Here is a 16,292-nt window from a genome sequence, read left to right on the forward strand (position 1 = left end):
GAGGCTGTAATTTCCCCCATTGTATGGCCATGGCTCCTTTATCATATATTAATTGACCATATATTCTTGGTTTATATCTGGGCACTGTATTTCTGTTCTGTTGATCTATGGGTCTGTTCTTGTGCCAGTACCTAATTGTCTTGATTACTGTGGCTTTGTAGTAGAGCTTGAAGTCGGGGAGTGCAATCCCTCCAGCTTTGTTCTTCTCAGGATTGCCTTGGCTGTTCATGTTTTTTGTGGTTCCTTATGAAGTTTAGAACTATTTGTTCTAGTTCGTTTAAAAATGCTATTGGTATTTTGATAGGGATTGCATTGAATCTGTAGATTGCTTTAGGCAGAATGGCCATTTTGACAATATTAATTCTTCCTATCCAAGAGCCTGGGTTAGATTTCCATTCATTTGTGCCTTCTTCAGTTTCTTTCATCAGTGTCATAGTTTTCAGAGTACAGGTATTTCACCTTCTTGGTTAGGTTTATTCCTGGGTATTTATTGATGCAATTGTAAATGGAGGTGTTTTCCTTGATTTCTCTTTCTGCTAGTCCATTGTTAGTATATAGGAATGCAACAGTTTTATATATATTAATTTTTTTTATTTTGGTATCACTAATACACAATTACATGAGCAACATTGTAGTTACTAGATTCCCCCCGTTATCAGGTCCCCACCACATACCCCATTGCAGTCATTGTCCATCAGTGTAGTAAGATGCTATAGAATCACTACTTGTCTTCTCTGTGCTATACTGCCTTCCCCGTGCCCCCGCCTCCGCTACATTATGTGTGCTAATAGTAATGCCCCTTATTCCCCTTCTCCATCCCTTCCCACCCTCCCTCCCCTCCAGTCCCTTTCCCTTTGGCAACTGTTAGTCCATTTTTTTTTTTTTTTGTCATTTATCTACAATTACATGAGCAACGTTATTGTTACTAGACTCCCCCCATGATCAAGTCCCCACCACAAACCCCATTACAGTCACTGTCCATCAGCTTAGTAAGATGCTATAGAATCACTACTTGTCTTCCCTGTGTTGTACAACCTTCCCTGTGCCCCCCACTACATTATGTATGCTAATCGTAATGCCCCCTTTTCGCCCTTATCCCCCCCTTACCACCCATCCTCCCCAGTCCCTTTCCCTTTGATAACTGTTAGTCCATTTTTGGGTTCTGTGAGTCTGCTGCTGTTTTGTTCCTTCAGTTTTTGCTTTGTTCTTATGCTCCACAAGTGAGTGAAGTTATTTAAAACTTGTCTTTCTCTGCCTGGCTTATTTCACTGAGCATAATACCCTCTAGCTCCATCCATGTTGTTGCAAATGGTAGGATTTGTTTTCTTCTTATGACTGAGTAATATTCCATTGTGTATATTTACCACATCTTTATCTCTTCTATGTATTAAGTTTGTATCCTGCAACTTCGATGAATTCACTTATTAGTTCTAGTAGTTTTGGGGTGAATTCTTTAGGAGTTTTATTTACAATATCATGTCATCTGCAAACAGTGACAGTTTAAATTCTTCCTTACCAATCTGGATGCCTTTTGTTTCTTTGTATTGTCTGATTGCTATGGCTAGGACGTCCAGTACTATGCTGAATAAAAGTGGTGAGAGAGGGCATTCTTGTCTTCTTCCCAGTCTTAGAGGAAAAGCTTTCAGCTTTTTGCTGTTAAGTATGATGTTGGTTGTGGGTTTGTCCTTATGGTCTTTATTATGATGAGGAACTTGGCCTCTGTACCCATTTTGTTAAGAATTTTTATGATGAATGGATGTTGAATTTTGTTGAATGCTTTTTCAGCATATGTTGAGATGATCATGCTATTATTGTCCTTCTTTTTGTTGATGTGGTATATGATGTTGATGGATTTTCAATTATTGTACCATCCTTGCATCCCTGGAATAAATCCTACTTGATCATGATGGATGATCTTTTTGATGTATTTTTGAATTTTGTTCACTAGTATTTTGTTAAGTATTTTTGCTTCTATGTTCATCAGGGATATTGGTCTGTAATTTTCTTTTTTTGTGGTGTCTTTGCCTAGTTTTGGTATTAGAGGGAGGCTGGCTTCATAGAATGAGTTTGGAAGTATTCCCTCCTCTTCTACTTTTTGTAAAACTTTAAGGAGGATGGGTATTAGGTCTTCAGTAAGTGTTTGATAAAATTCAGCAGTGAAGCCAGCTGGTCCAGGGATGTTGTTCTTGGGTAGTTTTTTGATTACCAGTTCAATTTCATTGCTGGTAATTGGTCTGTTCAGATCTTCTGTTTCTTCCTGGATCAGTCTTGGAAGGTTGTATTTTTCTAGAAAGTTGTCTGTTTCTTCTAGGTTTTCCAATTTGTTAGCATATAATTTTTCATAGTATTCTCTAATAATTGTTTGTATTTCCATGGTGTCCCTAGTGATTTTTCATTTCTCGTTTCTGATTCTGTTTATGTGTGTAGACTCTCTTTTTTTCTTGCTAAGTCTGGCTAGGGGTTTATCTATTTTGTTTATTATCTTGAAGGACCAGCTCCTGGTTTCATTGATTCTATTGTTTTACTCTTCTTGATTTTATTTATTTCTGCTCTGATCTTTAATTCATATGTTTTTATGGGCCTTAATAACTTCACCTCTAAAACAAATGGTGCGGGACTTCTGATCTAATATGGTGGATCAAACACCCAAAGAGAACAGAGGGGCATAAATGAGAGCTTTTAAACCATTTCTGAAATAAAAGAAGTGTTTGGAAACTTGGTGCAGATAAAACAGCAGAGGAAGTGAGAGTAAGTAGCCGAGACGCTGCAAGGAAGAGAACTGTGTAGCAGAACCCCAAAGAGGCTCTGGGTGTAGAGATGACAGATACAGAAAATAAAGATGACACAGTGGCTAGAAATAGGGGTGTTACTCAGATGTGTGTCCATGAAACTGTTGTGCCTGTAGGCTCCCATCAGCCCCACCCCAGCCCCATGCTGAACCTTTGCTCCTAGGGAGGGAGTAGGTGAGTGAAATATCATTAGCCAGGCTCCAGGGAAGGACAGAAGCCTAGTGAGGGGAGCCCTGGATTTGGCACTGTCTTTCCCTTGAGGGCATTTGAAAATTCTAGAGTGAGCAGCTGAGAGACTGAGTAGTACTATTGACTTACCTGTGGAGCCAAGAGCAGGGACTGGAGTCTAGCACCTCTAAAGAGGCCTAGTGAACTTCCTTTGCTTTAAATTGGGACCAATTAAGGGCTGCATCCTAGGAGTAAGAATGAATCAGAAGGAAAGAGGCCCATGCAGGGACTACAGTCAGCATGCTGACCTTGAACTGAGGTGAACCCAAACTGCTAGTGTCCCCTGGGTACCCAGCAGAAGTAAATGTAAATTCTCCCTGGAGGAAGATAGCATCACACTGGATATTAAATTATTTCTAGATAGCGAACAGTTTTGCATGCATAAAATCCACAAAAATACAGGAAAAAGAAAGATCCACAGGGAATATTGACATTATTGGATTGAAATTTTTTAATAGCTATGATGTTATGTTTAGGGTGATAAAAAGTGAAACGAAAAATTTTTGTTGGAAAAATGAAAAATTAAAAAAAAACGAAATTCTAGAACTGTAAGATATAATCAAATTATGAAGGCAGTCGATGGGTTTAATAACATGTTACTTATGGCTGAGAGAATTAGTGATGTGAACAAGGGAAGAAAACAGCTGAATGAAGCCTGGGGAGACAGAAAGACAGAAAAATACGGAAAATAGGATGTGAGTTCTCCACTGCTGCATGACAGATTACCATAAACTTAGTGGTTTAAAGGAACAGCCCCTTATCTCATAGTTCTGTAGTCAGAAAGCTGGGTGGGCACTTGGGTTCCCTGCTCAATATCTCATAAGGCTGAAATCAAGGTGTTGGCTAGATGGGCTCTTGTCTGGAGGCTTTGGGAAAGAATCTCCTTCCAATTCCAGTTGTTGGCAGAGCACAGGTCCTTGCAGCTATAGGTCTGAGGCCCCTATTCCCTCACTCTCTCTGAGCTTTGGGACCACTCTGCTCCTAGAAGCTCCCACACCCCTTCTCTGCTTCCATCTTAAAGGCAGCGATGGCATGGCTAGTCCTTTTCAGGTTTCACATCTCTCTCATTTATCCCCCTTCCCACCAGCAGAATAAACCCTGCTTCTGAAGGGCTCTCATGATTACATTACCCCCATCTTTCTTTTGTTAATGAGTATGTTTTGCACCAGTGCAGGACACAGGGTCAATATACAAAAAAATCAAATGCTTAAAAATTGGTAGAATGAACCACTTCAGAAACAATTTGGCATCATCTGCTAAAATAAAATAAATGCAATCCCACCTTTAGCTACCTGCTCGTCAGAAATGCATGCACAGGGGCCCCAGAGCCATGTATGAGAACATGCATGACCATGTTATTTGTCATCACGTGCAAACTGAATCCATCGACCCTACATCGTATAGCCATATGAAGGAATATTACAGCGGTGGTGCAGGGTGAATCACAGCTACACCCGACAACATGAATCTCACCAACAATATTGAGTGCAAGACGTCAGAGGCAATTTCAAAAATGAGACAAAAACTGATAATGGCAAGTGGGGAGGCTTGAAAATGCATGTTTAGCTGACAAAAGCAAGGGAGTGATCATAAAAGTTTTCATCTTTGGGAGACAGAAAGGATAGTGATGAGTAGGAAGTCGGGGGGCCTTTGGGGATGCTGACCGAGCGCAGCTCTTTGTGGTCAATCATTGAGATGAGGAGCAAAAACAGAAGCAAAGTCATGAAAGTCAGGCAAGCATCAGCCTCCACAACACTCAATGCTGAAACCAGTGAAGTCGTGAGAGAAAACTGATTCTGAACTTAGGAGACAAACTGCCTCAAGGAGGGTAGAGGAAGATTGCTTATCTAACACACTTCTTCTGGGGAAATTCCTTAAGGCTGCACTCTAACAAGAAAGAATACCAGGACAGGCAGGGCAGGAAGCAGTGGAGGCCAAGAGCCCGGGGCAGTTGCTGTGTGGAGGGCCTGGAAGGAAACTTGGAGAAATGTCTCAAGAATGGGATAGATTCCAAACAATAGTTAATGTGAGTTAACTGACATGGCAGGAAGTACTGGTGATAGCTTTCTTCTCTTAAAAAGGAAAAAAGTTTCTTAAAAAATTTGTGGTGGAAAAGCTAGAAAAGTTCATGGCCTAAGTATAAAACAAAGTTAAAAGGACATGATGTTTGAGCAATTGATGGACTATAAGAAGACAGAATGCATTTGACCTTGATGCTGGAAACGATCTCATTCTCTTAAGAGTGACAGCAAGGGTCATGGGATCTTTAGAAAATGAAAAGTAACCCCAGCTCTGCAATTAGTAATATTTACATGTGTGCACACATACGTACAACTCTGTGCCTTGATTTTCAACATTTATATACATTCTAAAGAAGAAATAGGTAGAACAGATGTGTTATCAGGCTTGACTATTTAAGACAAGTTTGGAGGGAAAGGGAATAAAGCAGAGAGCTGGAGGAAAAGGAGACGGCATATAATCGTCTGATCTGTCATTCCCCAGGGGTCAAGAGGTTCCTTGCAAGGTTGATGCAACCAGAAGTTTAGGCATGGTATTTAAAGTTAAAAGGGTAGCCAGGGCAAAAGTTAAAAATAACGTGAGAACAAAGAACTTGGAAGAGTTGGGGTTTCAAGTATGTGACTAAATCCTCAGTTTTCATAATGGGGAGTAAAGTTGATAAATGATGAAATAGTGATCAAATATATTCTTTGGAGTTAAGAAGTGACCACAAGATGTCAAACCAAGAACAATCGAAGGTAGTTGCTCCCAGAGTTGGAACTAGGAACAGGGGAGCATGCATCCGCTCAGATGCTCAGAATTGGTCCATTTGGCTTATTTTGGACAAAAAACTTTTGAGACCAAACAAGGTGTGTCTGTTTGCAAATTCTTGAGATTGAGAAATGTGCATTTGGTGCAAATACACATTGCATACAACTACGTCAATGATTTGTTTCACAAGTAGATTTATCATTAACATTGTATAATTCATATGAATGGTACATTTGCATGTGGACATGTACATTTACATATGTGTACACATGTCCACATAATGTAAACTAAACAAAAAATAATTCGAAAGTAACATACTAATTTCTAATAATTCTTAACCAAGTGCTACAGCAACAGCCTTTAATTTACAAGCAGGTTGGATTAAGTTAGTGTCCTTTGGCAAAAAAGATAATCAATAGAAGTGTGTAGATGTAAACAGTGTTACAAACTGAATAGGGTAAGTAAGTAAAAACAGTCCGTTAAATGGTGCTTCAGTTCTCAGGTTGTCCTTAGCAGCTTTTAGCCCCAGATCAGTAGCCAGAAGACACACCACCACCAACGGTCCTAGTAGTACCACTTTGAAACTAGTAGAAAATGTGCACTCGGGCTGCTCGATTTTTCTTGTTTTCTGGAGGAAAGTGAACCATAAATTTCAACTGAGAACTGGAGAAGCTGGAAACACAACCTCTGTGAGATTTTATTCTTACTCTCACAGCATCAGAATGTGTTTCTAGTAGAATTTCATAATAGCAATTGCTTCTGTTAGGGATTTTGTATCTTGGGGATTTACCATAAGCTGAGATTTTGGCTTCTGTTTTCTTTTTAGATTCTTTCATCTGGAAAAAACACAATCCATCAAAACCTAAATTTCTTTCATTATTCTCAGGAGTCCGGTAATTTCCTCCACTGTGATACCCCAAAATATGTTTTATTATGTGATAACCGGTGACTTTTTCCAACTTACTGGCACATTTAAACTGAAAATTTCACTTCTTGGCTGGCCTCACATGCTCTGTATTAAATTACTTGGTTCTGAACACAATAATCTCAACTAATGTAATGAGCAGCATGTGAAGGATTGCTGAATGCTGTCCTGACTACAGCCATGTCGGTGCCTCCACAAAAGAACCAGTCCATCCTGCTCGCCTAGCCAACTTGCCTTGCCCTTCATGTGTAGAAGTACCTTGGTGGAAAGAAGCAGAAAGATTTTTCCTTACTTGTTACTCATTTTAAAAGATAAAGCACTGAATGTATATTCTGCATTGCTGTATTTTCCAAAACCATTCTAATGGATTGCTTATTACCTTTCCTAATTATAGTGCTGCTTTTGATACAGTTCTTGGAATAAATGTTGCAGTCAAGAAACTAAGCCGTCCTTTTCAGAATCAAACTCATGCAAAGAGAGCTTATCGTGAACTCGTCCTCTTAAAATGTGTCAATCATAAAAATGTGAGTTCTGTGTTTCCTCTGTATAATGTTGTGAATAGTGTGATAATCTTCTAGGTCTTTGGAGATATACTGCGTTTAGACTTAGGGTTAAACTAGTGATGAAAATAACTATACACATGGTTATATTTTGTTGATAAAATTCTTAGTCAACACTGGGGAAACTGAAATCAGCAAGAGTCATCATAGTCCATAGGAATTCGGGCCACTTAACAGCTACAGTGACATCAGTTAACCTGTTGTCATTGATTTTCACTGTTTCTGTTTAAAATGGCAACAGTATCAACCTAACAAAACATTGTTCCATAGTAGCCTTTTACCTTGTAAAGTGAACATTTCAGTTTTAAATAAATGTTATTAGGTCATGATATATTCAAGATAGCTGCCCCTGGCATCTCCAAGGAACATCTCCAAGGAAGTTAAAGCACTGTAAATTTTAAGGGAAAACAAACAGTACATCTGTAGAAAATGAGGTACTCGGGCCCATTGTATATCTTACTGCTGATCTCTATGCATATTTTGAGCACAATTTTGATAACCTTGCCAGGTTATAAAATCATAAAATGTTAAGTCTGGTAGGGGCTCTGGAGATACCCCGTGTGACCTCTTTTTTGTTGCAGGGAGACGAATATTTAAGATTACATTCAATTCTCTATGATTCCCTTTGTTTTAACATTTGTGCTGACTCTTTCCTGTGTAGGGACATTAAATAGGAAACTAAGAGAAGTTCATTCATTTGAGTCTATGGTCTGTACTTGTATTTAATTTCACCAATGCATGCTTTATTTTACTTAAAAAAATTTTTTTCAGGATACAAAAAATACATGGTTACTACTTTTTAAAATTCAAAGTCTAAAAAAGAAAGCAAAAATCCTTGAATTCCACCACCTACAGGTCACTATCACTAACATTTTGGTGAGCATTCTATGCATATGTGCACACACTGCGTACATAAACAAGATGAGCTATGTTATCAGCATCCTGCTTTTGTCCCACATGGAATGTTACTCAGTCTCATATATATTAACAGACATATATATAAACCATTTTTAAAACAGCTGCATAGTTCAGATTCACAGTAATTTACTTAACCAGTCCCTATACTGGGTATTTAGATTGCTCGCAGTTTTGTGCTATTGTAAACAGTGCTGCAGTGACCATCCTTATACATGTACCTTTGCACACCTGTCTGGGTGAATTTCTTGGCCAAGATTGCTGAGTCAGACTGTGTACGCTTCTGGTTTTAATACATGCCAACAAATTGACCTCAAGGAAGACAGTCATTTTACAATCTCATTAAGAGTATCTGAGAATGTCTTTTATTTCAAAATCCCCCAGCACCGTATATTGTTTATTTTTTGTTTTACTTTGCCCATCTGATAGATGACAAATGGCACCTTCTTTTCCTTTGTGAGGCTGAACTTCTTCTATCTATATCTGTTAGCCATTTATTTTTATGTATTTCTGCTTTTTTATATTCAGAGCCAGAAAGATGTTATGTGTTACAATTCTGTAAAAACGAGGTACTAGGCACACTTGAAAGTGATTTGATTAAAAGTGCATCTTACTTCCAAAGGGAAATCCTAATCATTTAATTTTTTCAAACTCTATGTAATAGAATGTTTTGGTAAAAGCAAAAACATGAATAATAAATACCTAGCTACACTGCAATTTTTTTCCAGTTTTAACACATTCTGATGTTAAACTTAATTTTTATAATCATGTTATCTGATGTTCTGAGGTATAATTGATTTTCTCTTTTCAGATAATTAGTTTGTTAAATGTGTTTACACCACAGAAAACTCTAGAAGAATTTCAAGATGTGTAAGTACCATTTTTATCAGTAACACACTATGCATCAAAGACTGAAAACTTACAGAGGAAAGTAGCCGCTCTTTTTGCTTAGGCAGTGTGGGCAGCAGTACATTTTTAGAGCTATCTTGGCCACTTTTCTTCATGGAAGAGAAATACTGAGGAAGATGGATAATAATAGCCAACTGTTTGTGCCTACATGGGTATTGTCTCCATAACAAATTGAAGATGACTGAAAGTAACTTCTTCAGAGCAGATAGTGACCACTAATGGCACTGAATTGCTTTACTGAAATATAAAATGTTTTTCTCCAGTCCCCTGAAGCTAGGATTGTAGGGTTCAGGTGTTCACCGTTATTATTTGAAATGGTTAAGTCATTAAATATTGTGTGTTTCCCAAATCTGAAATAGAATTATCTTACTTATTAACAATGAAATAAAATATGCATTTATCATATTGAAATATAATGCCCAACTTCATCCTAACTTTCCTGCTGTCATCATTCATTCAACAAATGTTTGGTGACCAACATGTGCTGGATGCTGTCCTGTACTTGACATCCTCTAGTCCCCAAAACAGGCAACAGCCCCTCTTGTTACTGAGCACAGTGGGTAGCCATACTCCCAGCTAGAGCTGGCTGGCAGGCAAGGCAGGGAACAGGGGCATCCAGCATCAGAAGAAGAAGTGACACTGGGCAGGTATGGAGGTAGAGCCCTGAGCTGGCTAAGGAGTGCTGGGGGCTACATGGCAGTTGGTGGTTTTTTGTAGAGTCGTTGGGGAAACACCTCACTGGATTGGTCCATCGGAAGGAAACCTTGGAGGAGGTGATGGGGTTTGTCCTACAGATATCTGGGGAGATGGAATCAAGATAGAAGGAACAGGCTGTGCAAAGGAGCGGGAGCATGCCCGGTGTGTTCTAAGAACAGAAAGGGGTCAGCATGGCTAGAGGACGGGAGCAGAGAGGGTGCCCTGGGCCTCTAGGCCATTGGAAGGACTTCCATTTACTCAAAGGCAAGTCAGTAAGACTTTCGGCAGAGTACTCAGCTTACCTAACCTACATTAAAAAGGAACAACTTTGGTTTCTGGCTTGGGAACTGCACTATAAGGTATGGGAACAGAGGAGACCAGTTAGGAGGCTCCTGTGGTGATTCAGGTGAGAGACTGTGGCAGCCCCACTGAGACCAGAGGGATAGCAGTGAGGGGGAGGGGAGAGACTGGCTCTGAGGCTGTCCTGAAGGTAGAGCCCCTAGAGAGGAGTGTGGTGCTAGAGAAGAGTTGAGAGACCAGTGATTTGGGCCTGAGCGCCTGCAGGAGGGAAGTGCTCTCCGCTGAGGAGGGGAAGCCTCCAGGCAGAGCGGGTTGGGGAGGGTAGAGTCTAGGACACCCAGAGGGTCTGTGAAGGGGGGTGGCTAGACAGCCTGGTGATCAGGAGAGAGGTCTGGGTCAGAGGTGTGAATTTGGGAGTTGAGGATCTATAGATGGTATTTGAAGCCTTGAAACCAGGGACCAGAGCCCATCACTGAGACTAGGGAAACGAGGAGAAGGCCACGGACCAGCAATGGCCCCCTACTGGGAGAAGCTGGGAGGAGGATAAAGGCAGGGTCAGCCAGCTCTGAAGCACGGGCCATGGAATTTAGCAACGTGAGAGTCACAGGGGCCTGCAGAGGGCAATTTCAGCAGAGTGGTGGGGCCAAAGCCTGATCAAAGTAGGACTGGGAAAAAACAGAAATGGGGATGGCAAATAGAGACACCTCTCTGGGGTGCTTGCAAAGGGACAAAAATAATGGGCAGTAGCTGGTGGGGAAGTGAGGTTAAAAGTTTTTTAAGATGAGAGAAATAATGGCATGGCTTTTATATCGCTAGACTGACCCAGTAGCCAAAAATTTAAGATGTAGGAGAATATGAATGCTTGAGATTGTTTATATAGTAGAAAATTGTTTCGTTTTTAACTTCAAAGGCACTGTGTTGTCAGGTGTTCGTACTGTTTTCAACTTTGACAAAGTTCATTATACATTTGCTGCATTTCAGGACACCTTAGACATGTTTAGAGAAAACAAGCTTTCCTCTTACTTTGGCCAGTTCTTCCGCTTTCATAAAAACTCTGGTTTAATAACCATAAAGGAATTTCAGATAATATTCATGTATACATAGCTGATCTTTTTTTTCCTCAGGTATTTGGTTATGGAATTAATGGATGCTAACTTATGTCAGGTTATTCACATGGAGTTGGACCATGAAAGAATGTCCTACCTTCTTTACCAGATGCTCTGTGGTATTAAACATCTGCATTCAGCTGGTATAATTCACAGAGTAAGTATTAATGCCATGTTCATTTTATTTTTAAAATCACAATCATTTCATTGTCAGAAGCCTTCAGTTACAAAAGAATTCATGTTTTTCAGTGTGGAATTTTCAGTGTTGAAAATAAACTATGGGATCCTGTTGAGTTTCCAGGTATCACTGAGATTAGAAGACATCTGTGGAGCGCCTGGTTCCCTGGGCACATGGGATGCAGGCATGAGCCAGCCGCTCAGTGTGATACTGCAGAAGAATACTTCTTTAAAAAAAAAATTCTTTTTTACATTTTGAAGTAACTTAAAACTTAGAGAAAAACTGCAAGGACAAAGGACTCCCAAACACTAGTTACCCAGGCCCACCTATTGTTAATGATCTTGACATATTTGAAGTCCCATTTTTAATGAGCAAGGAGTTTAGATTTGGGATGGGGGCAAGTTAGTGGCCATGTAGTAAAAATACAGCTGCTTGAGACCTCTTTTACAGGCTGTAGCCCAGACATCCGTCTGTGTGTCGTACAGCTCTCCCACTCCAGCACCCCGGGCCCCGTGGTGGGGGCTTCTGGAACGGCTCGGGGTGGCCGTTTTGCCTGGGCCAAGGTTGGGATTTGAAGGACAAGTGCTGCGTCTACTGTCAGGAAATAACATTTCAAAACCAGGGAGGTAATGTGCTTCTCTAAGCTGGTTAGTTTTTGGTATTTTTTAACTGTACCATTGTAAGCGGAGCATAATGACAGAATCTTAAGAACTAAAATGTTGAGTGAGACTCCAGGCAGAGATGGTAAAATTTTATTGGAAACATCCTTAGCATTCCCTAAATTTCTACCATGCTGGTTCTGTTGACAAACTATCTTTAGACATTAAGGTCCAACGTCAGAAGTCGCAATTTCTCTGAACTAAAATCTGTGTGGGGTGGAAGACAGGAAGACAAGGTCAGTGAAGCCTCTTCACATAGAAAAAAACAAGTTTTTACAGATGTGGTGCATCTGGTAGGTGCCAAGAGAGGCTGGTTCCACAGTAGCCACCAAATGGAGGCCCATCCACCCAGAGGGGGCTGAGCCCTTACCTGTCCACCGCACCTGGGCCTCAGGTCTCCTGGGGCCTGGTGGGGGCCTGGCACCCTGATAAACGCCAGGCTCCTGATCAGTGTGCCATTACTTAAAACTCAGTCTTTGCTGCCACCAAGTGTTCGGTTAAAATAATATAGATTCTCTTGATGAATTTGCTTTAAAATAGGCATATTTGATTTGTTTAATTAAAAATAGATTTCCCAACCTGCCATTCTATTTCTCTTCCTAAAATTTTCAGTCTGTTATATAAATTAAGGCTCTCTTAATATGCCTTAAGTATATTTTTTACTAAATTTATGCTTTAGAATAAGTTCTCAGACTATTGGACCTTGTTATGTTAAGCCTTAGTATTTTTGTAAAGGGTCACGGTTGGCCTTGGGCCCAGAGATACCTGGGAGAGCAGCACCGCCTCCCGGTCTCGGACCTGTAAGAGCTGCAGTGCGCATGTGCAGGCATCTGGGCAGCTGTGGTCCCTGTGGCTTGGGCCAGGCCTGCTGTCTGATAGAGGCCGGAGAAGTGTTTCCTTTGTTTAGGAGCCTGGGAAGACCTGAGCACATGACCCTGTGGACCACTTTACCATTCCGTTTGCCACCCCATGGGCCTCACCATCCCCTCCCCTTGCCTTGTTCCCTCCGGTTCACATACTCCTGGGCTCTCGCTCATGGAAGTACCACGTGCTCATTGCAAGACGAGTGGCAAAAGCACATAGTGAGAGGCCAGGGCCCAGGAGGTGATGAGCTAGCTCTCCCCTTAGTGGGTTAATGGTTTTCTGGGGCCCTTTCTGGTCTGTTTTGCTGTGTACACTACTACACATGGATACACACTTCCAGTTTTACATATTGTAAGCGGTTTCATACTAAACATGAGTTTTAATTCGGAAAATAAAACACCCACAATACCACTCCTTTCTACCTTACATAATTCAAAAAATTAAAAGAAGTGAAAGGCCCCAGCCCTGCAGTGTCCCTGGAGGGGCAGTGACAGGCAGCTGGATGTTTCCCTCCTGACTGTAAGCTGACGACTCTTGCGCTAATACCAGGACATGTCTATTCTCATGTCCATTTTAACTTGTGCATTTCAAAACCAGGAGCATCTTGGACATAACTGCTCTGCACTCGTTGAACAAGTTGGTTGATGTGTTTTTTATTTAATAAAGGATCAAACATTTATTTTAAAACTCAGAATCTCTACCTCCTCCCTTTTTCTCTCCCAGAAGCGAATTCTTTGGGTTATTTTAGCTGATACTTTGGTGTTTATCTCCATATAGTGAAATATAATTAGCTCTCTGTTAGCTGATTTTTTTCAGTTTGGGGCATAAGGTACAGACTGAGCTCTATTTCACCACCCCAGACCCTCCCCATCACTTCTCCTGATCCCGTCCTCCATCCAGTATCACAGTGTAACTAAGTTTGGATCCGATTGATGCTGTATTTTAACATCATCATGATCATGTAAATGCTTTTCACAGCCGAGCCTTATATTTACACCATGACTGTATTTCTTTTCCTTTGAACTTTTTACCCCTGCAGTTAACACTTGGCTTTTATTGGTTTCAGTTTTGGCCTTTGTTGTTTTGCCTTTCAAAGAGGGAGTCACTTTCTGTGTTCTTGCTGCTAACTTAAGTCAAAGCTTCCTGCCAGGTGTCTAGGTCTAGTCTCAGTGCATCCAGATGTCTTAGCAGTTTCACCAGGCCTGTCACTCCAAGAACTCTCCTTCCCTTGGGACCTCAGCACTGCTCCTGTCTGCACTGGTGGGGTTATTCTGGACTGCACCCCAGCATTTTCCTGGGGATTTCCTTCCCTCTCCCTTGTGGTAGATTCCCGCCTCCTTCCCCTCTGCCATTACATACAGTTTACACCTTTGTTTTGGTGGAACATATCCTCCATAGCTGTCCCAGACAGGGGAGGTAAATTCTCTGAGGGCTCAGATGTCTGAAACTGTTCTTTCCTGTCGTATGATTGAAGGTTTGGTTGGGTATAGAATGCTGAGTTGCAAACCAGTCGCCCCCACGTTGTAAGTGAAACATCAGAACCTGTTTGAGCTTTCTGATGCCATTCTTATTACTGAGCCTTTGCTGGTGCCCTGATTTGGGTTGTAAATTTCCAGAAACTTCTTTAAAATGTTTATTTCATGTGTTCTGAGATTTATGATGATATGCCTTGATGTGGACATTTGTTTCATTAAATTGTGGTGGGCACTGGGGCCTTTCAGCCTGGAAGGAATTCTGGAAAATTTGTATTCTTTCTTTCAGAATACCTTCTTCACTGTGTTCATTATTTTCTCTTTCTTTGAAGCACCAGTTAGCTGGAACTCTTTACCTTTAAAATGTCCTTTTTATAGCATTTTGTTCTTATTGCATGGATACCCTATCATCTCTCCAAGGGTAAGATTTTTTGAAGTTTTTTACTGCTGCCTGCATGGTTTTTATCTCCCCTGAGTTCCTTTTTTAGTGTGCTTTGATCTGTCCCCTTCATGTGTGAGGCTTTCCCCAAACGTCTGGTGATCCTGTGTCATCTGATGCTATTTAAGATGGAAATACTCAAAGACCAAGTGGGAGAAGTGCATGGGTTGGGATTGTCGAATGACAGCTTCTTCTCTGGGCAACAGAAAGCCACAGGGGGCTCTGCTTGCAGGTCTTTTCTCTGAGAATCATTTAGTTTCTCTAGCAAAGGTTCTTCCGGCCTCTTGACTGTGGAATAGAAGCCTGGCTGCTGTGTTAGAGGCTGTATGGAGTGGGGCTGCGGTTCTCAAGAGGCAGAATGCAGACCCACTGGCCTTTAGCTGGCCCCTCACCCACACCCTCCATGTGCCTCATCCCAACATATCTGTCAGTATTGGGCCCAAATCTAGAATCTTGGTTTCAGCTCTTCTAAATAATGGGCCAGTAGGAGTGAAGAAGGGGCCCAAGCCTCTCTTCTGGGATGGAGCTGTAGTTCTGGGAGGTCTACCTTTATCTTTCCTGGACCTTCTGAAATACCCCCTTAGTGTCCCATTACTAACCCCACTTCCACAGTACCTGCCAACCACTTCCCAAGCCTTTTCCTAGTGCTGTGGTCCACACTATCTCTGTGTGGGCCGCTCACTGAGGTTAGAATTTCCTGCACTCAGCCAGGTCCCTTCCTGCTTCTCTGCTGCTCTCACCCCATAGAGTGCATGGGATTTTTCATCGAAGGCATAAGCATGCCATGATGGGATTAGATGTGCAAGAGATGTCCAGGGAGAAGGCCTGAGAGGAAGCACAGGGGGAGCAGGTCGGAGGAGATGGGGGGGCTGGCGGAGGGCAGCACAGTTCAGACGCGTGGGAGCGGCTACAGTGCAGCTCTCTGAAAGCTTTGCTGGCCCAGGGCCCTCATACCGCCCACAAGAGGAAGCTGGTGTCTCACAGGAGAAGGCCTGGGGCCCTGTGTGGTCACTGCCTGAGATGCACGGGTCAGAAGCAGCTCCCCTGCTCCCCATGGTCTCTCTTCCCAAAGGAAATTGAGAAGAGGGAGGTGGGTGGGGTGAATGACCGCCCCATCACTGCAGCTGACCTTGCGGCTACAGCAGATGCCCCTTCTCTCCCCCTCTGCGTGCCCTCAGCCATCACCTTGGCAGGTCTCCGTGGCTTACCTGACGTGACCCAGACTCCTTCCTGAGGGCTGTGGGTCTGGTGGCTCTCGATGGGTGCCAGGTCTGCAGACCCACTGGCAGTCATCTCCCCAGCCCCTGAGTGTATGACTGGAACTCACACTCAGCAGGTGGGTGATCCCTACCTTGATTCCTTGGCCTGTGAAGCAAGTGTTGGGAAAGGCCAAGTGGAGACCTGAAACTGCCCCCCTCAAGAGAATAAATAAAAACATTGAACTTGGAGTGTGGAGAGGTTGGAGGTTAATGCCAGCATTGAA

General features: G+C 42.0%; 1 protein-coding gene across 11 annotated transcripts in view; it reads left to right on the forward strand.

The window, feature by feature from the left end:
* MAPK9 (mitogen-activated protein kinase 9) overlaps window positions 1–16,292 on the forward strand; it is a 55,362-nt gene that overhangs the window by 19,337 nt on the left and 19,733 nt on the right. For all 11 annotated transcript variants that reach the window (XM_037001992.2, XM_037001993.2, XM_037001989.2 and 8 more), the window contains 3 exons: window positions 7,106–7,235; window positions 8,998–9,056; window positions 11,216–11,354. In XM_037001992.2, coding sequence (XP_036857887.1) covers window positions 7,106–7,235; window positions 8,998–9,056; window positions 11,216–11,354 — 328 coding nt within the window. The remainder of the gene's footprint in view (window positions 1–7,105; window positions 7,236–8,997; window positions 9,057–11,215; window positions 11,355–16,292) is intronic.

Source organism: Manis javanica, chromosome 14, assembly GCF_040802235.1.
Source record: "Manis javanica isolate MJ-LG chromosome 14, MJ_LKY, whole genome shotgun sequence".
Classification (NCBI taxonomy): domain Eukaryota; kingdom Metazoa; phylum Chordata; class Mammalia; order Pholidota; family Manidae; genus Manis; species Manis javanica.